This window comes from Rhodotorula graminis (genome assembly GCF_001329695.1).
Source record: "Rhodotorula graminis WP1 unplaced genomic scaffold RHOBAscaffold_3, whole genome shotgun sequence".
NCBI lineage: Eukaryota > Fungi > Basidiomycota > Microbotryomycetes > Sporidiobolales > Sporidiobolaceae > Rhodotorula > Rhodotorula graminis.
This window is the reverse complement of record NW_017264930.1, coordinates 1556452-1578509: the sequence shown is the minus strand read 5'-3', so window position 1 is coordinate 1578509 and position 22058 is coordinate 1556452. Positions and strand designations below refer to the sequence as shown.

Below are 22058 nucleotides of genomic sequence, written 5' to 3'. Positions count from 1 at the left end.
GGAAGGAGCGAAGGCCAGCATGGCTCTCGCGCGCGCGCTCTGTTTCCGGGCGCTGGCTCCAGAGCTGTTCGAGAGTCGGTGCGGTCCAGTGAAACGCTGAAGATCGCGTGAGCGACCCGAGAGCCGACCTTGAACCTCGCAGCTCGGAGGACGCGTCGAATCGCGCCGCCGCTCGAACTTCATCGCTCTCGAGCGCAAACAACTCTCTCGCCGCCCGCCCGCAGAGAGCCCGACTGCGCCTGGGCCCCAGCCACCATGGCACCGCTGCCACTCGGGCACCTGGGCTCGCCCGCCTCGTCGCCGCCCACCTCGCCTCACTTCCTCGCCTCATCCCCGCTCGCTCCGCCCTCTCCCTCGCCAACGCACTCGCCCGCCCACCAGCAGCAGTACCACCACGACGACTATGCCCACATCGTCCGCTCCCTCCACCGTCGCTCGACCGACCGCGTCTCGCTCGCCGCCCTCGCCTCGTCCTCGTCCCCGGCCTCGTCGAGCCGCGCCGCCGACCCGCACCCCGTGCCGGCACTCGAGGCCGACCTGCGCCTCGCCGCCCAGATCGGCCAGACGCTCCTCGCCGACAAGACGGCCCTGCAGGGCAGACTCGACGCCGCCGAGCGCGCAAAGGGCAAGCTCCTCGACCGCTTGACGGCCAGTGTCAAGGAGGGCAACGGCCTGCAACGGGTGCGTCCCCCTCTCTCTCAAGCTGTCACCCGTAGCCGAGCTCACCTCTCTCGCCGCCGCAACAGCGCCTCGAGGAGACGGTCGCCAACCTCGAGAACGCCGACGCGTCCAACCGCGCTCTCCTCGTCTCGCTCGAGGAGGACCGCAAGACCATCTCGCGCCTGTCGTCCGACGCCGGCCGCTCGATCCAGGCCCACGCCCAGCTCTCGAACCTCCAGCGCGCGCACGACGACCTGCGGCAAGAGCTCGCCGCCGAGCGCCGCCGCGCCGACGCCGCCGACGCCAAGGCGCGCAAGCTCGCCGAGCGCGCCACCGAGCTCGAGGAGCGCCTGCGCAGGGCGACGGCCGACCTCGAGGAGATGCGCCAGGACAAGGTCCTCAACGCGCGCCGCAGCCTCGACGCGCTCAACCGCGCTCGCGCCGCCGCCGCCGGCTCGTCCTCGTCGGCCAAGCCGGGCCTGCCGCGCATCGGCGCCCTTGCGCCGCTCGTCCCTGCAGATGGCAGCGGCGGACCCGGCGGCGGCGGCACCGAGATCGAGGCGCAGCTCAGCGACAACCCCGAGGCCAAGGAGCTCCTGCGCATGGTCGAGACGCTCGCGCGCGAGAACACGCTCCTGCGCAGCGAGAGCATGGAACTCCGCGGCCTCCTCGACGACTCGCGCGACGAGCAGTGCGACCTGCGCAGCGCCATGGCGCTCGGCGAGCGCGAGCCGCTCCCCGAGGAGGACGAGCGCGCGCTCGAGCAGGACGACGAGCTCGGCGGGCGAGGCGGCTTCGACGCGCCTCGGCGGCTCTCGCTCGCGTCGCCGAGGGTCCCGCAGCAGGACTCGCCCGCACTCGACGACGGCGCGTCGGTGGGAGCGTCGAGCGTTGCCGAGCCGGCGTTCACGTCCTGGACGAGCAGCGCGTTCCTCGCCCAGTCGCATTCGTCGCGCGCCGCCGAGCTGAGTCGCACGCTCAGTGCGGGCTCGTCATCGTCGCTGGGAGCGGCGGCGGCAAGTGGCGTCGACGAGCCGCAGAGCCGGCGCATCGGCGTCGGCGCACGGCCACCGCCGGTCACGAGCGCGAGCACGGGCGCGCTCGGCATGGGCAGGAGGTCCGTCGGTCCGGCGGCGAGAGGGCACAGCAGGAGGGCGATGAGCATGGACGTCACGCCGCAGGTCAAGTCGGTGAGCCCGCGTTTGCCTTTCCCTCGCCCGTCCCGTCGCACGCGACCTGACCTTCGTCTCTCCCCGCAGCTCATCAGCAGCGCCCCGACCTCTCCCCGCATCGACGAGTACTCGCCCTCGACCCGCCCGGCGTCCATCTTCAGCAACGCGAGCGAGGACGTCGAGCCTCGTCCCCGCCGGCACCACCGCCCCCTGTCGCTCTCGCTCGGCCCGAGCGTCTTCCCGCTCGTGCCCGAGGACGACCAGGACAGCGGCATCGTGTCGCCGTTCACTCGGCAACCCGCCAACTCGCACCGCCGCCGCTCGAGCCAGGCGCCGTCGCTCACCGGCCTCGGGCTTGGACTCGCATCGCCTCGACCGACCAGTCGCCCGAGGCGGTCTCGCTCGCCTGAGCGCGTCGAGATGGCGACGCAGACGACGCCGCCGCGTCGAGCTGCCGAGGCGCGCGCCCCGAGCCCGCCCCGGGTCCTGTCGCCGTCGCCCGGGCCTTCCACCCCTCGATCCCGCTCGCCACGTCTGTCGCGCAGCCCGTCGCCTCGACTCGGCCCCGCACCATCCTCGTCCTCGTCCGTCCATTCCGCCGAGACGCCCGCTCAACCACCTGTCGAGCGCCCGAGCAGCCGGGCAGAACAGCGCACGGCGGCGCTCGGACAGCTCATCGAGCATGCCGCCAAGCTCCTCGGCCGGGTCCAAGGCGCCGACATCGCGACGCAGGAGAAGCGTCTGCGGAAGCAGAACCTGCCCGGCGACGTGCGGCACCTGGCGCACGCCAACCTGCGCGACCTTGTACGTCCCGCACCTTCCTCCTCTCTCGACTTTTCTCTCACACGCCGAGCCGACCTGATTTTCTCTCCTGCTCCAGGTCAACGAGATCGACTCGGTCCGGACGCACTTCCGCCGGGTCGTCGAGCTCGAGCGCGCCGCACAAGCCCGATCGTCCTCGCCAAGCTCGTCTGCGCACGGTCCGCCCAGCCTCGACACGTCGCTCGTCACTCGCCGCGACTTTGTCTCGCTCGTCAAGCTCGTGCGCGACCTCCTGTTCGAGTCGTCGCGGCTGCGCATGCTCGTCAACCGCGTCCAGCTCGACCCGGCGCTCGCGACCTCGCTCAAGGACCTCGACGTGCCGGACGCGATCGACGCGCTTGACGCGCAGCGGTCGCGTCTCGGTCCCGGGTCGGCCCAGCCCGGTGCGGCAGCGTCGTCTTCGTCGTCAGCGGCGGCCGCAGCAACAGCAGGCGGGCTGCTTGCGCCGCTGTCGAGGCTGTTCGGCGCCGGGCCCGACTCGGCGGAGCAGCACTCGGCTCTCGCGCACAAGGCGAGCACGGCGCAACTGCGTCCGCCCATGGCCAAGCGCGGCGGGAGCAGCACGGTCAGCACGGCGACGGTCAACGTCGAGTTTGGGAGCGGGCAGGTGCGCCAGGCCGAGAGCGCCGGCTCGCCCGTCGGGCCGTCGCTCGCCTCGCCGTCCTCGTCGGCGGGAGGGGCAGCGACGACGGGCAGATCGTCGTCCAAGCCGAGGCAGGCGCAGGTCAAGCGCGACCTCGCGAGCATCTTTGCCGGCGCGTCGAGCCGGTCGACCGGCGGCGAGCAGCACCCGCACTCGTCGTCGTCTTCGGCAGCCGGCCACCTCCTCACGGGCGCAGCGCCTATTCCTCGAGCGCACGAGCACGCCGTCGGCGCAGGTGCGCCCGCAGGACGACTCGCATCGTCGGCCTTCTCGTCGGCGGCGTCGTACATCCCGTTCGGCCGCCTCCTTTCGTCCTATCGCCCTGCGCTCAGCAGCACGACCAACGCCGTCCTCGACTCGATGCCTCACTCGTCCTCCTCGGGCGTCAACGGCGCTCGGCATGCGTCGTCGTCGACGTCGTCTGCGACCGACGAGCGCCCGCCCACGCTCCTCGAGCGGCAGCTGCGCCCTCGCGGCCTGAGCGACTCGTCGATCCGCTCGACGTTCGTCGCGCACGCCAACCCGCATCACCGACTCGTCACGGCCGCCGGGCTCGCGCTCAGTGCCGAACCGGCGCGCGCCACCGCCATCGCGACTGCGACGGCGGCCGACTCGGACACGGCGGCCGGCGTGTCGTCGCTCGGCACGTCGGTCGGCGCTGCAGGCGCAGGCGCGATGGACGCGCTCCGGGTGCAGCTCGACGAGGCTGCGCTCGGACTCGGGCTCGGCGTCGGGCCGGGCGGCAAGAGCGTGTCGCGCCGGCCGTCGGCGGCGCAGCTGCGCGCAAAGGCCTCGTCGTCCCGCCTGCGCGAGTCGTCCTCGGCGCACACGTCCGCAGACGTGCCGCCGGTACCGCCGCTGCCCAAGGTCATGGTGGTCCCGACGCCGTCGAGCGCGGCGACGAGCGAGTCGTCGTTGTCCTTCCTCGGCTCGCCGCCTCTCGCCTCGCCCTCCTCGACGACGGCCACCACGGCGACGGCCACGACGCAGCCCATCTCAATCTCGCCGTCGTCGACAAGCTCGCTCGGCGCCGCAGCCGCCTCGCTGTCGCAGTCGCAGTCGTCGTCCGGCCACGGCGCCGGGGCAGGAGCCGGTGCGGGCGCGACGAGCCTCCTCGGGTCGCTCGCGAGCAGCGCGTTCGGGAGCTTGGCCAAGCAGGCGACGGGAGCGGGCATGGGCGACTGGAAGGAGCGAGGGCGAATGGGCTGAGCGGGTCCGAGCGGGCTCGAGGGAGCCGTCGAGCCGCTCGCAAGGAGGTCTCTCGGCGTGTACTGGCCCTCTCCCCCTCTCCTGTCTCTTCGGCATACGTGTTCGGGTCGTGCCTTGTTGTCTTGCTCGGCGGGCGGTCGGCGGTGTCGCGTCTTGGCGTAGCAGCTGTACAGCATCTCTTTGCATGCCCTCGTTCTGCCTCTCGAGCTCTCGTCGCACGTCATTGTCTCTCTTTCTCACGCACAGTCTCGAAGTGAGCGTGCACACGCAAAGAGCTGCAGAAAGCCGAGGCTGCGTTACACATGCACAGGCTCGCGCCCTCGCCCTCGCCTCGCTCGACGTTGCCCGCACAGGCCCAACTCACCGCTCGGCCTTGACCTTCTTGCTCTTGCGGCCCTCGTTGCCCTCCTTGGCCGCCTTCTTGTCCTTCTTTGCCGCCTTCTTCGCCGCCTTGGCCGCCGCCGCCGCGCCGTCGTCCGCCTCGTTCTTGACCTCGCCCTTCTTGACGGCGAGGTGCGCCGGCGCCGGGAGCGGGCTCGGGCTCCTGCTGCTCGCGACGCTCTGCGCGCGCTCGACGGTGGGCACGGCGGCCCGGCCGCCGTGCTGCGCGCGCTGCGACGCCTTGGCGACGTCGACGCCGTGCCGCGGGATGCCCGTCCCGACGCCGTCGTCGTCGTCGTTGTCGAGCTCCGAGTCCGAGCTGTCGCTCGCGGCGGCCGCACCTCGAGGTGCAGGCGATGCCGACGACTCGCGGTCGTCGTCGTCGTCGTCGTCCGAGTCGGACCCGGACGAGCCCGTGTCGCTCTCGCTGTCGCGCCCACGCTTGCGCTTGTTGTCGCGCGTCGTGAGGATCTTGCTCTTGACGAGGGATGCGTCCGGGTCGGGCTTGGTCGACGACGAGGGGTGGTGTGCCGAGAGGGCGGCGAGCGCCGAGGGCGAGAAGGGGTCGGCGAGGAGCGAGCCCGTGCACGACAGGAGCGAGTTGGTCGTCGTGAGGCTGCGGGCGCGAGAGCGATTCAGTCGTGTCGTCGAGCAGGCGACAGAGAAGGAAGAGAGATAGGGAGACGCACTCGACCAGAGTGAACTCGATGCGGCCGTCGGACCCGCCGAGCGGCTCGCGCGTCGTGCGGTGCACCCACCACCCGCGCTCGGCCAGCAACGCCTCGTCCTCTTCCTCCTTGAGCTCGTCCTCCTCGTCCTGCTCCTCCTCTGCGTCCGCCTCGGCCTTGGCGACGTCCGCCTCGCCCGCCGCGCTCTGCGGCACGAGGTGCTCCGAGCCCGGCTCGCCCGTCACCGTCTCCTCGACGGCGCCCTCGCCGCCGTCTTCTGCTGCAGCGGCGGCGCCGGCGCGGCGCTTGACCGAGTCGACGACGCTGCGGAGCGGCACGTTGGCGTTGCGGCGCTCGAGGACGATGGGCGGCACGGCGCACTCGGGGTCGAACTCGTAGTCCTGCGAGGGGATGTGGGACGAGGGGATCGAGGCGTTGAAGAGGTTGTGGAGGAGGAGCGAGACGTGCGAGGGCGAGGCGAGCGTGAGGGTGCCGACTGCGAGGATCGAGCGCGCGAGGGCGAAGGTCAGGGTCACTGGGCGGCGGCGAGGAGGAGGCCGAGGTAGACGGGGACGCACGAAGCTTCATTCCGACGCGTGGCCGCCAGCCGACGCCCTCCCACTCGACGTTGGCGAGCGTGAAGCCGGTGCCCTGGACCATGGGGAGCGACTTGAAGCGGACCGTCTCGCCATCATCGTCGTCGTCGTCATCTGCGGCGGCGGCTTGAGGTTGCGGGGTCGAGAGGAGCGCTCGCGGGTCCTTTGCCGGGCTGAAGGACGAGTCGAACGGCGAGGCAGACGCCGGGAAGGACGCGGCCGGGTGGAGGAAGCGGGGGGTGGGCGAGAAGGAGAGGAGGACGGCGCGAACTGGCGGCAGGTACCTGCGGGCAGGGTTCGAGGGTCAGCACGACGCTCAGGAGGACAGAGTGACGTGTAGGACGGACCGCATGACCCAGCCGGCGAGGACCTCTCGGACGCCGTCCATGCCCTGGTCATGGCCCGGATAGCTCGACGAGTGGTTGGACGCGGCAAAGCGGGGCGAGATCGGGAGGCGCATGGTGGCCTTGAACGTGATGAACTCGCCCTCGCTGCTGCTGCTGCTGCTCGAGGCTTGAGGGAGCGAGGTCGACGCCGAGACCGACGACAGGCGGAGCGAGGCGGCAGCGGTCGCAGACGCCATGGCGGGAGGTGCGCGCGGGCGAGTCGGGGTAGAAGGAGCTGGCGAGTAGATCTAGCCGGGCAGATCTGGCCCTAGAGCTGGTTGGGTCGAGGGAGAGACGGTGAGGCTGTGAGCTCGACGACGAGCGACGAGCGAACCAAGCTCTCGCTCCCCACACCTCGTCCCACTCGCTCCGAGCGACCTTCTGAGCCCGCTAGACCTACTCAGCGCACCCTGTTAGCCATGTCTGGCACCCGTCCGGAACACATCGCCCCGCCAGAAGTCGTCCGTCCCTCCCTCTCCTTCCTCATCTCTCATCTCCCACACCGCTCACCCACCGCCCCTGGACACAGTTCTACAATGCCGGCGAGGCCCACAAGTACACCAACAACTCGCGCGTCCAGTCGATCCAGGCCGAGATGACCTACCGCTGCCTCGAGCTCCTCGACCTCCCCGCCGCCTCGACCGCAACTCAAGCCTCGCACGCCGCACACCAAGCCGCCATGCGCGACGACGACGACGACGAGCAGGACGACGACGAGCAGGACGACGACGAGCAGGACGAGCAGGACGACCTGCGCCGGCCTAGCTTCCTCCTCGACATCGGCGCCGGCAGTGGCCTCAGCGGCGAGATTCTCACCGAGGAGGGCCACCAGTGGGTCGGCATGGACGTCAGCGGCGGCATGCTCGAGGTTGCACTTGAGCGCGAGGTCGAGGGCGACCTCATGCTCGCCGACATCGGCCAGGGTATTCCGTTCCGCCCTTCGTCGTTCGACGGCGCCATCTCGTGCGTCCCTCTCTCTCTTTCTCTCGCTTCCGCGCCCCGAGACTGACTCTCGCCCCCTCGTCTCGCAGGGTCTCGGTCCTTCAATGGCTGTGCAACGCCGACTCGACGGCGCACTCGCCCGCCGGTCGCCTCCTGCGCTTCTTCACCGACCTGTTCGGCGCCCTGCGCAAAGGCTCGCGCGCCGTGTTCCAGTTCTACCCGGAGAGCGACGACCAGGTCACCTTCATCATGACGCAGGCGACCAAGGCCGGCTTTGGCGGCGGCCTCTGCGTCGACTACGTACGTCCACGCTCCCCTCCCCCCCCTCTCGCTCGGACCCCCTACTGACGCACCCTCTCTCTCGCCGACACAGCCCAACTCGAGCAAGAAGAAGAAGTTCTACCTGATTCTGTTCGCGGGCCAGCCCATCGTCGGCGGCAAGCCGCAGCCGATCGCGGTCCCGCAAGGTCTGCGCGACGAGCACGAGCAGGTCGCGTTCGAGAAGAAGCGCGCCGACGCCGACGCGCGCAAGAAGATGCACCGCGGGTCTGGCGGGAAGAAGGGCAAGGGCAAGAGGGGGCTCAAGGAGGAGACCAAGGAGTGGGTCCTCAGGAAGAAGGAGCTGTACCGCACGAGGGGCAAGGAGGGCGTCCCGCGCGACTCCAAGTGCGTCCCTCTCTCTCACTTCTCCCCCTTTTGCCCCTCGACGTGACCCTGACCTCGCCCCTCGCCGACAGGTACACGGCCCGATCGCGCAAGCCGCGCTTCTGAGCCCACCCTCCCCTCCCTCCTTCTTGGTCGCCGCTCCCTTCCTTGTCGCCCGGGAGCTGTCGCCGTCGTCTCTCTGCCCAGGTCCTCTACTGTTTCATACCCTCTCGAGCGTCCCTCCCTGTGTCCTGTTGTACCTCGTCGCCCGTTCCTCGCACTGCATCGTCGTCTCTTTCCTCCCTCTCGGCCGTCTAAAGCGAGGGTTTCTCGCTCGCTCTTGCGTCTCGCTCTCGACTCGAGACTCTGTCAGAGACGAGCATGCTCGCGGAGAGACACGATCCCTCTCGAGAGACGACGAACGCGCGAAGAAAGAGGAGAGTCGCAAGGATTCATATTCAGGAAGAGCAGGGGCGTCTACATGCAGTCGCCGCAGCGGCGAGGACGAGAAGGCGGGAAGGGGGAGCTAAGCAAAGAGGGAGGAGAGACCGAAAGAGGGTGAGGACGTACACAAGTCGAGGGCGACGGCGAAAAGTAGAAAGAGGGAGAAACGAGGCAGGGGTCGCAACAAGGGGGACGAGACGGGGCACGGGGCACGAAAAGGTCGAGAGAGGCAGAGAGGGAGGTCTATGAACGAGGAGAGGAGAGGGGGGAGAGGGTATGGGGAGCGAGGGCTATGCGCCGACCTTGGCGACGACGGCGGGAACGGGCGGCGGTGCGGCGACAGGCTTGAGCGTCGGCGAAGGCGGGACCGGGTAGAAGGCGCCACCGACCTTGGTGAGGAGGTAGGCCTCCCACGACGAGATGAGGTACTGCGTGAGGACGACGAGTCGGTCAGGGACCGAGCACGAGGGGAACGTGCGCGGGTGGTTGAGAGAGGGAGAGAAAGAGAGACGCACGTTGGCGATGCCGAGGTACCAGAAGCTCGTCCACGAGAAGAGGCTGCTCGTCTCCTTGGCGACCTTGTCCCAGTCCTGCTCCATCTCGTGACGCAGCTCGAGAAGCGCCTTGGTGCGGTCCGTCAGGATCGCCTTGACGCCCCACTTGGTCGCCTCGATCATCTCGCGGCGGTCGTTGACGGTCCTGCACGAGCGGATCAAGGTGCTGCCAGGTCAGGTCGCTGTCACGGATCGCGAGCCAGACCAGAGAGGGGGACCGTGCGCCGGACGCACCAGACGGTGATCTCCTTGCCGGCCTTGCGGCACTCGTCGCGGAACGACGCGCCCTCCGAGTTGACCATGCTCGCAAAGCTCATGCTGAACGTGCAGCACGCGTCCCAGAAGTACTTGCGCGCGAGCGCGGGCGACATGCCGATGTGGGCGCGGCGCACGTCGGGCAGGAGGCGCTGCGCCGGCTCGACGTACTTGGGGTGCCACAGGCCGAGAACTGCGCGAGGGTGGACCAGTGCAGGGTGAGCTCGCGATCGAGAAAGAGGGGGAGGGAAGGGGGAGGACGAGGGGGACGCACGCAGTCGGGGCGCGAGCTTGGTCTCAAAATCGGGGTACGACGAGATGATGTCCTTCATGATGGTGAACAGGCGCTCCGGGTCGTTGTCGACCTTGACGTCGATGTTGAGGAGGACGTGCTCGTTGGCGGGCTGCATCAAGAGGTCGAGCGTCTCGCGCAGGAGCGGGATCTTCTGGTGCGGCGCCTGCACCGTGCGCAGCTGGTCGAGGCCGCCGTGGTAGTTCTGCGTCGCGATGCGGCCCGTGCCGTCGGTCGTGCGGTCTGTGCGAGGCGAGAGAAAGGGTGAGCGATCGTGGGCAAGTGCGGGTTGCGGCCCCGTCACAAGGGAAGGGAGGGAAAGAGGAGGACGCACCGACGCGAGGATCATGGAAGACGACTGTGACAGCGGCGTCGTCGAAGGTCAGGAGCTGCTCGCAGCACAACAACACGCACACGCGCTAAGGGAGCGACGAGGCGGTTCTAAGGGGACGTACGGATCTCGCCGTCGGCCGAGATGTGGACGTCTGCGGCGGGCAAGGTGGATCGGTCAGCTCGACGTTCTGTAGACGATGTCGACAATCGTGTCGTGTCCGGCGAGAGCGCAACAGCGTTCCACCCGCCAGTCGACCGCGTCGACCTTCCCAACTCGCCGACGACGACGGTCCCTCGCCCGGCCTCGCCCGCTCGTCCCACGGCGCCGCTCGCAGCGCCTCGTCCGCCCGTCCTTGCCCATGCAGAACCGCATGGCGCGTCCACAGTGGCGCGCCAAAATTGGCCGGGCTCTCGAGCTCGCTCCAGCCGAGCGTGCCGGCCGGGAGGTTCGGAGAGAGAGAGGGAGAGAGGACGGACCGGACTCGATGCCTTCTGCGCCGTCGCGGATGGCGGCCTCGAAGCTGGCGAGCGTGTTCTCGGGGAAGGCGGCCGAGGCCTGCCGGTGGGAGGGGCGTGAGCGGCTCGGAGCTCGGCAAAGGGTCCGAGATAGGGCTCGGGGGAGAGGGACGCACCCCGCGGTGACCCCAGCAGAGCGGGACGCGCTCGAGGGACGACGGGTTACGCTCGAGAGTGGGTTTGGGCGCGGGCGACATGGCGGACCGAGACGAGTGACGAAGGGCGACCGAAGCTGCGGAAGCGGAGGGGAGGGAGCGCCACAGGCGAGTGGGTGGTGGCGCGCGGTGGAGCGTCGTGCGGGTGGCTAGGGTGGGTCGGGCTGGGTGCGGAGGCTGCACGCAAGGCGGGCGAACGCGCCAACAAGAGTCAGCTCGCGAGGTCGGAACGACGACGACGTCGGATAGTGCGCCCGCTGATGAGCGCGCAGACGGCGCGACTCACGTGGTGGGTGGCGCGGGGCGGCTGCGAGCTCGTAGTGCTGGTGCAGGTAGAGCAGACAGGTGTCTGTGTAGTGGACAGAGGGCGGGAGACCAAGAGGGACCAGGTGCACTTTGCCCGAGCCGGCGCGAGCCACTCCGAGCGAGGCGGTGCAGCCGCACGTTCTTTCGGTCAACTCGCTCGCCTCCTCTCTCCTGTCGCCAACCAGGCCAACGTGCGCTTGCTCTCGCAAAGTGCCCCAGCCGAGAACCCGCCACGAGGAGCACCTGGCTCTCCTCGCTCGCGCACTCTGCGCCGGCAGCTCACGACGACGTCGACGTGGACAGACGTGGATTGCAGCTAGGGGTCGTACACAGACAGAGAGAGGGGGGCTACGAGACGAGGGCGCGAGGTCGGAAACGTGGGAAAGGACAGGAGGGAGAGGAGAGCGCTCGACGAGAGCGCACGAGGAGGAAAGGCGAAAGTCGAGCCGAGGCGGGGAACAGACAGAGGGGGACGAGGGACGAACAGGTGTGAGCGTAGAGGGTAAGGGGAGGCCGAAGAGGAGAGTCGAGGGGCGAGGACGAGATGGTGTAAGTCGGGAAGGTCGAGAGGGTCGAGGGCGGCGAGGCTTGCCTAGCGGCCGTCCCACGTCTGCACGATCGAGTCGCGCGTGGGAGCTGTGTGACAAGAGAGAAAGAGGTCAACTCGTGCGCAGCCACGCTTCGGGCTTGACGAGGGTCCGTGGTCGAGGGAGAGAGAGAGCGGGACGCACCCTTGAGCTTCTTCTTGTCCTCGACGAGCACGTTCTCGGGCAGCGTCACGATCTGTGAGAGAGAGGCTCGTCAGTGACCGGCGCCTCGTGCACATAGCGCCTCGACGGCGCGGTCGACCGCGCCGCCAACGAGCATCAGAGGACGAGGAACGAGCGGGGCTCACAATCTCGCGGTCGCCGCCAAACTTGAAGTTGTCGGCGACAATGGTGTCCGTGAACCTGCGCAGCGTGTACTTGTGCAGCCTGCCCTCCTTGACGTGGCGGAAGTTCCACGCGACGATGAAGGGCCCGGTCGACGTGACGATCGTCGTCTCGGCCTCGCCGCTCAGGGTTGTGTTGAATCTGCTCGTGAGCAAGCGTGGTCAGTGGCTGACGGCCGAGACCAAGTGGGAGGGAGAGGGGCAGAGAAAGGAGAGGACGCACTTGGCGACCGTGAAGCTGACGCCCTCGCCGCCCTGGACCTCCTGCATGTGGGCGACGTGCTCGGGACGGAGCGTGAGCCGCTTGGGCGTCGGCTTCTCGGCGGCAGGGAAGCTCCTGTCGAACCCGCTGTGGCCGGCGTACCGGCTCGAGCTCGACTCGGGGATGCGCGTGTCGACCAGGAGCAGGTACGTCTTGCACGTCGCGAGGACCCACCGGCCGTCGGCGCTCACGTCGACGCCGAGGATCTCGTCGCCGAGCGCGGGCAGGGCCGTCTTGGCCATCTTGCCGAGCTTGTCGAACAGGCGAATGTCGCCCTTCCTGCTCGCGACGGCGAGCCGGCCCGACTCGGTCGTCGCCGCCGCGGTAAAGTCGGCCTTGGTCGCGTACTGCTTGAACTCGCTCTCGACGAGCTTGGTGCCCGACAGGCGCGGGTCGATCCGGAACAGGCCGTTGGACGAGTGCCCGATGAACGTCTGCTGCTGGGTCGTCTGGGCAAACTTGCTCCCCGGCAGGAAGTTGGTGACGCCAAAGTCGTCGCTGACCTTGTACTCGTCGACGACCTTGCCCGTCTCGAGGTCGAGCCGGTACAGCGAGCCCGACGCGAGCGGGTTCTGCAGGATCATCGACGTGTCTGCGCGCGCGAGTCGAGGAACGGCGAGTCAGTCTCGGGCTGTCGAGGAGAGTGGGGGAAGAGGCAGGAGACGCACCCTGGTTGTGCAGCATGACCTTGCCCGGCGCAAAGTTCTTCTTGCCCGGCGCAGCGATGTTGACGATGCTCGTCACGAACTTGAGCTGCGGGACGACGACGGCGGCGAGCAGGTCAGGGTCTCGTTCCGCTCGTGCGCAGAGGCGACAGATAAGGAGGGCAGAGAGAGGGAGAGAGAGTCGGGCGAACCTTCTTGCCGCCCTCGCGCTGCTGCTTGAAGACGCCGATCATGTCGCCCTGGACGACGAACGACAGGTCCTCCTTGTACCCGACGGCGAGCGCACTGTTCTTGGCGCGACGCTTTGCGCCGATCGCGAGCTGTTTAGGCTGGCGCGACGAGAAAGCGCGAGCGGCCGAGGGCGCACGGGCGTCGTCGTCTGCGAGGAGGGTGGGAGGGCGAGGGTCAGTTCTCGGCGCCCGGCTCGTGCACGCACTCGCCGACGGCCCAGGTCAAGAGGCCGCCAAGAACGCGCGATAGAGAGGGGGAGAGAGGCGCGACGGACCCGAGTCGTCGTCGTCGTCGCTGATGCCCGCCTGCGGCTCGTCGTCCTCGCTCTCGTCCTCCTCCTCGAGCGCCTCGAGCCGTTCCTCCTCGTCCCTCGCGTCGTCCCTCTCGCGCTCCTCGGCCTCGGCGTCCCACATCTCGGCGTCCTCCTCGAGCCACGCCTGGCGCGCGTACTCGCGCTCGTCGGCCTTCATCCGGTTCCACGCGCCCGCGCCGTGCTTGTCCTCGAACAGGGCGGCGCTCACGGCCTGCTGCAGCGCGACGAACGCGGCGTCGTCCGACAGGCGCAGGAGCCACGTGAACGTCTCGGGTGCCGGAGCGGCATCGCCGGAGTCGGCCGTCGACGCCGGCGCCGGCGCCGTGTAGTTGAACACCATCGCTCGCTCGCGCTCGGCAAAATTGACGGTCGTGTCCTTGTCGACGGCCTGGCTGACCCACACCTCGCCCTGGTCCTTTACGCTCTCGACGACGAGCCACTGGGCGGACGGCGCCGTGCGGTACAGCTCGGCGCGCACGTCGGCGTCCTGCTGCATGAAGAGGCCCGTCGCGCGGTCGTACAGGTGCAGCGACGCCGAGACGCTCAGGAGCTTGTCGGGCGCCGAGCCGGTGCCGGCCGCGCTCGAGGTCGAGGCCGAGGGCGGTGCGGGCGGAGGAGGAGGGCGGCGCAGGGCGGGCGCGTACGGGTCGTCCGTGACGGCGGTCGGTGCGGTCGACGACGAAGGCGACGCCTTGCCCTTGCCCTTGCCCTTGGTGTTGGCGGGCGTGGCGGTGGACGGCGCCGGCGCGGGAACGGGCGGCGCGAGGACGGCCTTGTGCTCGAGCTGCTGCGCGAGGTCGTCGGCGCTGTCGTCGTCGCCGTCGCTCGGGGCGACACCGCCGTCGTACTCGTCGTCGTCGTACTGCGGCTGGGCGACGGGCGCGTCGCGCTCGTCGTCGTCGTCGTCGTCCGAGCCGGGCGTGCTCGAGCGGAACAGGGGCGTCTTGGCCGGCGCGCGCGCCGCGGCGGGGGCGGTCTCGAGGGGCGTACCGTAGGTCGACGAGGCGGCCGAGGTGCGGGACGGGGTCGAGAGGGCGGACGAGCCGGCGGGGAGGGTCGGGTACAGGGGTGACGGGGCGGGAGGAGCGGCGGCGCGCCTGTGAGGGTCGGGGTCCAGGTCAGTACGAGGACGTCGAGAGGGAGGGGAGGTACAGGGAGAGACGAGAGTGGGCGGGACGTACTCGACCTTGAAGTCGTCCTCGAGGTGGAGCTCTGCGGCTTGGGCGTCGCGGTCGTCACTCGGCCAGTCGCGGCCCTCGCGGCGCTCCCACATGCACCTCCAGCACAGGCGCTCAAAGTCACGTGCGGCCTGCTCCTGGCGCGGGTTGCGGGTCGCGGGGAGGACAAACTCGAACTCGTCGTCGGGCGAGTCGCCGTCCGGGTCGAGCCAGGTGAAGGACCACGGGCGGGGCTCGTCCGGGCTCGAGGTGGCGGTCGGGTCGAGGGTCGGACCGAGCGAGAGGAACAGGCTCGAGTCGAGGAGGAACGAGCGCTCGTCGGTCGACTCGGCGTCGTCGTCGAGGAGCTGTTCCTCGCCGTCCTCGAAGGCGCGGGTGACGACGAGCTGGAACATGTTGGGGTGGGTCGTCTTGCGGATCGAGAGGGTGGCGTCGATGAAGATGCACTCGCGTGCGCCCTTTGGCGAGTCGGGGCGGACGAGGAAGAGGCGGCCGCCGTCGAGTGTGGTTAGCTCGGGAGCGGGGCCCGAGGGTGCGGCCATGCCAAAGACTGTGTCGGGTGAGAGGGTCAGTTGGGGGTGGTGGTCGTTGTTGGGAGTGAGATGGACGCACGGCGGTTGACCTGTGCATGGTGTGAGGGAGTGGCGAGGAGGGGTGAGTTGGTTGAGAGAGGGGGAGGAGGATGAGGGGAGGAGGGGGAAGGGGGCGAGGTGAGTGCGGGTTCTTTGGGTGGGTGGCACGGTGGAGGGGAGCGGTGTACGTACGAGGAACATGGCTGGTCGCTGCTCGTGTCGCTGGAGAGAGAAGGGAGGGGCGACGACTTGTCGTCGTCGTCGCCTCCTCGTCGTCGCATCTCTCCCTCAAACGCCCTGCATCCGCTCTCCCGCCAGCGAGATGCACGGGCACAGCTCTCAGCCAGACTCGCCCCAGTCTCAACTCGCCCTCGCCCAGTGGTCCCAGCGCAAGTGGTCCGTCGCCGCTCCCCTCTCCCTCCCTCCCTCCCTCGTCCGTCGCTCCTCGCGGCCAGCCCCAACTCCCCCTCTGGGCCTGCGCCCTGTCCTCTCACACCACTCACACTCGCCAACAACGCGCAACAAACACGCGCACACGGCCCCGCGAGCCACCCTCGACCAGGCACGCTCCTCGACTCGGGGACCGTGTGTTGAACGATCACCGACCCCTCGTCCTCTCCACCCTCGTCCTCGACCGCCGACCTGCACCCTCGCCACTCCTGCACCACCTCGCCATCCCCAACAGCCCCTTCCCCCGCGAGCCAACCCGTACTGACCCTTGCCCTCCCTCCTCCTCGTCGCGCAGGGTCTGGGTTCCCGACGACCGCAATGGCTACCTCGCAGGTTGGGTCGTCAAGGACAACGACGACGACGCCACCTCGACCGTCGCCCTCGAAGCCGGCGACGATGTGAGTCGCCGCCTCGCTCACTCACTCCTGGGACACGGCCGGCTCGACTCGTCGTCCTGCCGTGCCGCTCTCCCTCTCGCCTTCGTACTGACACCCGTCACTCCCTCGACACAGATGCGCACCGTCGAGACAGACCTCCTCACCCGCGTCAACCCGCCAAACTTTGACGGCGTCGGCGACATTGCCGACCTGACGTACCTCAACGAGGCCTCCGTCGTCCACAACCTGCGCTACCGCTTCCACCGCGGCGACATCTACGTGCGTCCCTGCTCTCTTCCCTCCTCACTAACTCCCACCGACACGCGACTGACGAGAACTCGCCGCCCCATCCCCTCCTTCGCCTCGCTCCCTCGTCCGACCTCAAACTCGCCTGCTCCGCCGCAGACCTACTCGGGCCTGTTCCTCGTCGCCGTCAACCCGTACCGCAACCTGCCCATCTACTCTCCTCAAGTCGTCGAGTGTGCGTCGCCGCGGCCTCGTCCTCTCGCAGCCCGCCCTCTCCCGCACTGACTCGCTCTCTCCCCCCTCTTCCTCCCCTCTCGCCCTCCCTCCTCTTCCTTCCCCGCCGCATGCCCCGCCAACAGCCTACAAGTCGTCGCGTCGCGCGTCGCAGCCGCCCCACGTCTTTGCCGTCGCCGAGCGCGCGTGGCTCAACCTCGTCGACCAGCGCGGCCATCAGTCGCAAAGCGTCCTTGTCACGGGCGAGTCGGGCGCAGGCAAGACCGAGAACACCAAGAAGGTGATCCAGTACCTCGCCGCGAGGGCCGCAGACCCCCGCACTGCCTCGGGCGCGGCGACGGGCGTGAGCAGGAGCGAGTCGGTCGACCTCGTCGCGGCACGGCATGCGGCCGCGGCTTCGGGGAGCGGTTCGGGCGGTGCGGGAGAAGCAGGAGGAGCAGGAGGAGGGCCGGCGCCTCGACTCGGCCGCCTCGAGCAGCAGATCCTCGACGCCAACCCGATCCTCGAGGCGTTCGGCAACGCCCAGACGGTCAAGAACCACAACTCGTCCCGGTTCGGCAAGTTTGTCCGCATCTTCTTCACGCCCGGCGGGTCCATCTCGGGCGCCGCCATCGACTGGTACCTGCTCGAGAAGAGCCGCGTCGTCGGGCGCAGCAAGGACGAGCGCGGCTTCCACGTCTTCTTCTGGTTGCTCCGAGGCGCCGACCGTGGCCTACTCGGTGCGTCTCTGTCTCTCTCTCTCTTTCCCTCTTTCTCTGGGCGCCCGCACGTCGAGACGAGTCACTCACGCGCCCACCGGCGGTCCGTGCGTCCTCCCCTCGCAGACAAGCTCCTGCTCGCCGACGAGGCGCACGACAAGGGTTCCGCCGCCTTCGAGTACCTCGCGCACTCGCGGCAAGACGTCGACGGCATGGACGACCGCGCAGAATGGTCGGCGCTCGTTGTGCGTCCCTCTGCCTCTTTCGTCCCCCTCCTTCCCCCTCGTCCCGCCAACTGACTCGACCCTCGCCTTTTCCGCCGCCTGCAGCGCGCCCTCGACACGGTCGGCTTCACCTCGACCGAGCAGCTGTCGCTGTTCCGCACGATCGCGACCATCCTCCACCTCGGCCAGCTCTCGCTCTCGGTGTCGGGCACGACGACGGCCTCGCTCTCGTCGCGCGCCGCCCTCGAAAAGGCGGCGTACCTGCTCGGCGTGCCCGCCGACGCGCTCGCCGACGCGCTCCTGCGCCCGCGCGTCAAGGCCGGCCGCGAGGTCGTCGTCCAGAGCCGGTCGCGCGACCAGGTCGTCGCCGAGCTCGGCGCCCTTGCCAAGAGCCTGTACGAGAAGAACTTTGCCGCCCTCGTCGAGCGCATCAACGTGTCGCTCGCCGGCTCGGGCGCCTCGGGCTCGTCGGGCGCGACGTCGTCGGCGTCGGCGGTCGCGGCTGCCGCTCAGCAGCACAGCAAGCAGGCGTTCATAGGCGTCCTCGACATTGCCGGCTTCGAGATCTTTGAGACGAACGGCTTCGAGCAGCTGTGCATCAACTACACGAACGAGGTCCGTCCCGCTCGGTCTCTCTTTCCTCCCCCTCGCCCGCATCCTCGACTGACCCAGTCCGTCCACCTTTGCCGCCCGCAGAAGCTCCAGCAGTTCTTCAACCACCACATGTTCGTCCTCGAGCAAGAAGAGTACGCGCGCGAGGACATCCAGTGGGACTTTGTCAACTTTGGCCTCGAGCTGCAGCCGACGATCGACCTCATCGAGGGCACGGCGCCTCTCGGTGTCCTCGCCTGCCTCGAGGACGCGAGCATCACCCGCAAGAACGACGCCTCGGTGCGTCCTCTTCTCACGCGGTCTCGCTCTCTCGCTCTCTCGCGCGACCGTCACTCACTCGGACTCGTCGCCGTCGCAGTTCACCAACGCCCTGCACCAGCTCGCGTCGACCAAGCCCGTCTCGGAGCCGTACAAGCAGTACACGCCGTCGCGCCTGTCGCAGGGCTTCACGATCGCGCACTACGCCGGCAAGGTCGAGTACCGCACCGACGGCTGGATCGACAAGAACCGCGACCCGCTCAACGACTCGGTCACGGCGCTCCTCGCCCGCAGCGGCGACGACTACGTCAAGCGCATGTACGCCGAGTACGCCGACGTCGCCGCCGCCGCCACGACCACCGCGTCCGACGGCGAGCTCGTCGTCGCAGGAGGAGGAGGTCCGCGCACCCGGGTCCGCAAGGGCAACTTCCGCACGGTCGGGCAGCGCCACAAGGAGCAGCTGTCGCTCCTCCTGTCGCAGCTGCACGCGACGCAGCCCCACTTTGTGCGCTGCATCGTGCCCAACCCGGACAAGTCGCCGTCGAGCATCGACGTGCCCCTCGTCCTCGACCAGCTGCGGTGCAACGGCGTCCTCGAGGGCATCCGCATCGCGCGCCTCGGCTACCCGAACCGGCTCGCCTTCGCCGACCTGCGCCGCCGGTTCGAGCTCCTCCTCCCGCTCGGCACCTTGCCGTCGTCGGGCGGCGCTTTCGTCGACGGCGCCGAGGCGTGCGCGACCATCCTGCGCCACGCCGGCCTCGACCCGACGACGTACCGCCTCGGACTCACCAAGGCCTTCTTCAAGGCGGGCATCCTCGCCGAGCTCGAGGAGCGCCGCGACGCGGCCCTGAGCGGCATCGTGACGCGGGTCCAGGCCGCCGCGCGCCGGTTCGTCGCCCGCCGCCAGGCCGTCAAGGTCCTGCACCGCGCCGGCGCCGTGCGCACGATCCAGCGCAACGCGCGCATCTACGCCCAGCTGCGCGCGTGGCCCTGGTGGCCCCTGTTCCAGCGCGTGCGCCCTCTGCTTGCCGCCGCGAGGAGCGATGACGAGCTGCGCCGCCGCGAGCACGAGCTCGCCGAGGCCAGAAAGCGCGCCGACGACGAGGAGCGCGTCCGGCGCGAGCTCGAGGAGCGCCAGGCCCAGCTCGAGCGCGACCAGGACGAGCTCGCGCGCAGCCTCGAGCAGGAGCGCCAGCTCTCGCTCGAGCAGGTCGGCGCGCTCGAGCGTGCGGCGCAGCGCGAGGTCGACCTCCAGGCCGAGCTCGAGGCGGCGCAGGGCGACTACGACGCCGTCGCCGCCCAGCTCGACGAGGCGCTCTCTGCGCGCCGCACCGCCGATTCGCGCCTCGAGGAGCGCGGCGCGTCGTACGCCACGCAGACCAAGCTCGTCGAAGCGCTCCAGGCGGCGCAGGCGGTCGCCAAGCAGCGCGAGGCCGAGCTCGCCCGCCAGACGAGCGTCGACACGCTCGAGTGGGAGCGCGTCCGGCGCGAGCGGAGCGAGGCGCTCGAGCGCGTCGCCCGCATCGAGCGCGAGCTCGGCGAGGTCAAGGAGGACCGGCGTCGCGAGCAGGAGAGGCTCACGGCGGCCATGCGGCAGCTCGAGGGGCGCGTCGAGGCCGAGACGAGGGCGTCGACCGAGGCGAGGGCCAAGTTTGTCGCGCTCGAGGCGGACGCGAGGGCGGCCAAGGCCGAGGTGGCGGCGTTGCAGCGGGCGCACAGGGACGGCGACGAGCGTTTGCGGGCCAAGGAGGGCGAGCTCACCCGCCTGCGCACCGGTCCGTCCTCGCCACCTGTTCCCTCTCTCTCTCTTCCTCTCTCACTCTGTACTGACGTCGTCCTCCTCGTTGCCTCTCACTGCAGATGCCGCCACCGCTCGTCAGCAGCTCGACGCCGCAAGCGACCGCGCCCGTCGGGCCGAGAGCCTCGCCTCGTCGCTCCAGCAGGAGCTCGCCGCCACCACCGGCGCTCTCGAGTCGTCTCGTGTCGCCCAGGACAAGGCCGGCGCCGACCTCCTGTCGCTCAAGAAGCTCGTCGACGAGCAGGCGTCGGACCGCCAACGCGCGCTCGAGGTCGCCAAGATCCGAGAGGCCGAGATCGCCGACCTCAAGTTCCAGCTGTCCAAGGTCGGCTCCGAGCTCACGCTCGCACAGCGTGACGGCGCCAAGCACGTCGAGCGCCTCCAGGGCGACCTCGAACACGCTCGTCGCGAGGCGACCGACGCCACGGCGCACCGGCGCGACCTCGAGCGCAAGGTCGCCGGCCAGGCCTCAGCGCTCGCCCAGCTCGAGGAAAAGAACGTCGCGCTCGAGCGCGCCCAGCAGGCGCACGAGCTCGAGTTTGAGCTCTTGCGCACCGAGACGGCCGAGCAGATGCTTCACGCGCGCGAGAAGGCCGACCACGAGCTCGCCGGCGTCCACGCCCAGTTCCAGGTCCTCGAGGACGACGCCGTGCAGGCTCGTCGCGACCGAGATGCCGCGCTGCGCGACGTCGAGGCGTTCAAGGCGCTGTACGAGGCCGAGCAGGAGACGGTCAAGCAGCGCGAGGTCGACCTCGTCGAGCTCGACAAGCAGGTCGAGGCGCAGCGCTTCCACCTCCTCGACCTCGACAAGATCAACGGCGACCTGCGCGCCGAGCTTGCATCGACCAAGGCCCGACTCGTCGTCGCCGAGGAGAAGGCCGGCAGGACCGTCGTGCGTCCCTGTTCCTGCCCACGCTCTCCCTCTTATTCCCTCCTCTAAATCCCTTTCTCTGCGTGCAGGTCGAGCACATTCGCGTCCTCGAGGAGGCGCAGCGCCTGCAGAACGCCGAGATGGACCGCATCCGCGCCGACCGCGACAAGCGCGACGCCTACGTCCGCACGCTCGAGCGAGCCCGTGCCGCCCTCACTCTCTCGGTCGAGGACGTGCGTCAACCTTCCTCCTTTCTCTCGTTCCCTGCGTCGCGCGCAGACCTGACATGCCCTGCCGCTCGCAGTACCAGCATCAGCTCGAGGCCGAGCGCCGGGCGGCTTTCGCCAAGCAGGTCCCTCGCGACACGACGCCCGACCGCCTGCGCGACGAGCTCGCGAGCGAGAAGAAGGTTCGCGAGCTTGCCGAGCTCAACGTGGTGCGTCGGCCTTTCCCTAGTCCTGCCCCTTGAACCCTCGACTTACTCGGTTTCGTCGTTGCAGTCCCGCCTTCGCTCCGAGATCAAGCACCTCGAGTCGCTCCTCGACTCGTCCAGGACCGAGATCTCGGACCTCAAACGGCGCAGCGACCGCGCCGAGCGCGACCTGCAGCGCTTTGCCGCCTCGGACGCCGACGAGGCCCTGATCGCCCCGAGCAGGTCGTCGAGCGCGTCGCCGACCAAGAACTTTATCGCGTCGTACCCGAACAACGCGATGCGGGACTCGCGCGCCGCCAACGCTCTGCCGAGCGTACCTGCGCCACGAGTCGGCGGCGGCCGCATCGAGACGCCGTTTGGGTCCGGCACGGGCTCGGTCCACCACTCGCGCAGTGCGTCCCACTTTCTCTCGCCCTCTCGCCACACTTTCGCCGTTCCCTGTCCTGACGATGATCTCTGTGCAGCGTCCGTCGACCTCAAGCGTGCGTCGCTGCAGTTCCCGCTCTCGTCGAGCCCGTCGGCGGCGCCGCCACCGAGTCCCTCTCGGGTGCGCCGCTGGGAGTAACCTCGCCCTGTCCCTGTGTCTTTCTTGTGCGTCCACTCTCTCGCTCTCGCCTGCAGCAAGCCCTGACGCACGTGCCCCTCGCAGAGTCCGTCCTCGCGACCCTCCTTCCTTCCCTCCCCTTTCCCGACCTTGTTGCGCCTCGTCTACCCCCTCGATGTCTG

The 22058-nt window shown here is 69.4% G+C and overlaps 6 protein-coding genes across 6 annotated transcripts; 3 read left to right on the top strand and 3 right to left on the bottom strand.

Annotated features, from left to right (window-relative positions):
- Positions 1 to 255: 255 nt before the first annotated feature.
- On the top strand, positions 256 to 4506 carry RHOBADRAFT_42461 (uncharacterized protein; the record flags this gene model as incomplete). Its single annotated transcript, XM_018414062.1, has 4 exons — positions 256 to 681; positions 747 to 1850; positions 1920 to 2636; positions 2713 to 4506. The coding sequence occupies 4 exons, from the start codon at positions 256 to 258 to the stop codon at positions 4504 to 4506; spliced, it is 4041 nt and encodes a 1346-aa protein (XP_018273296.1).
- A 270-nt stretch (positions 4507 to 4776) lies between these two features.
- RHOBADRAFT_52181 (uncharacterized protein) lies at positions 4777 to 6790 on the bottom strand. Its single transcript, XM_018416212.1, has 4 exons — positions 6499 to 6790; positions 6134 to 6435; positions 5577 to 6051; positions 4777 to 5503 (listed from the first exon to the last, which is right to left on the bottom strand). Exons 1-4 carry the CDS (start codon positions 6732 to 6734, stop codon positions 4867 to 4869), a joined length of 1650 nt encoding a protein of 549 aa, XP_018273295.1. The 5' UTR covers positions 6735 to 6790; the 3' UTR covers positions 4777 to 4866.
- A 166-nt stretch (positions 6791 to 6956) lies between these two features.
- On the top strand, positions 6957 to 8428 carry RHOBADRAFT_48162 (uncharacterized protein; the record flags this gene model as incomplete). Its single annotated transcript, XM_018415102.1, has 5 exons — positions 6957 to 6998; positions 7067 to 7500; positions 7569 to 7779; positions 7853 to 8145; positions 8217 to 8428. The coding sequence occupies 5 exons, from the start codon at positions 6957 to 6959 to the stop codon at positions 8248 to 8250; spliced, it is 1014 nt and encodes a 337-aa protein (XP_018273294.1). The 3' UTR covers positions 8251 to 8428.
- A 132-nt stretch (positions 8429 to 8560) lies between these two features.
- RHOBADRAFT_25154 (uncharacterized protein) lies at positions 8561 to 10743 on the bottom strand. The gene is made up of 8 exons (XM_018412669.1): positions 10635 to 10743; positions 10480 to 10558; positions 10125 to 10154; positions 10004 to 10027; positions 9652 to 9912; positions 9357 to 9570; positions 9084 to 9267; positions 8561 to 8996 (listed from the first exon to the last, which is right to left on the bottom strand). Exons 1-8 carry the CDS (start codon positions 10713 to 10715, stop codon positions 8859 to 8861), a joined length of 1011 nt encoding a protein of 336 aa, XP_018273293.1. The 5' UTR covers positions 10716 to 10743; the 3' UTR covers positions 8561 to 8858.
- Positions 10744 to 11270: 527 nt separating this feature from the next.
- On the bottom strand, positions 11271 to 15341 carry RHOBADRAFT_52178 (uncharacterized protein). Its single transcript, XM_018416211.1, has 10 exons — positions 15324 to 15341; positions 15172 to 15181; positions 14563 to 15109; positions 13343 to 14478; positions 13029 to 13216; positions 12841 to 12925; positions 12134 to 12764; positions 11875 to 12052; positions 11711 to 11762; positions 11271 to 11615 (listed from the first exon to the last, which is right to left on the bottom strand). The coding sequence occupies exons 1-10, from the start codon at positions 15330 to 15332 to the stop codon at positions 11572 to 11574; spliced, it is 2880 nt and encodes a 959-aa protein (XP_018273292.1). The 5' UTR covers positions 15333 to 15341; the 3' UTR covers positions 11271 to 11571.
- A 112-nt stretch (positions 15342 to 15453) lies between these two features.
- Positions 15454 to 21897, top strand: RHOBADRAFT_42456 (uncharacterized protein; the record flags this gene model as incomplete). The annotated part of the gene is made up of 14 exons (XM_018414061.1): positions 15454 to 15527; positions 15877 to 15979; positions 16094 to 16237; positions 16364 to 16439; positions 16564 to 17157; positions 17263 to 17381; positions 17466 to 17975; positions 18057 to 18251; positions 18331 to 20005; positions 20091 to 20920; positions 20989 to 21132; positions 21204 to 21335; positions 21400 to 21724; positions 21797 to 21897. 14 exons carry the CDS (start codon positions 15454 to 15456, stop codon positions 21895 to 21897), a joined length of 5022 nt encoding a protein of 1673 aa, XP_018273291.1.
- Positions 21898 to 22058: the final 161 nt, after the last annotated feature.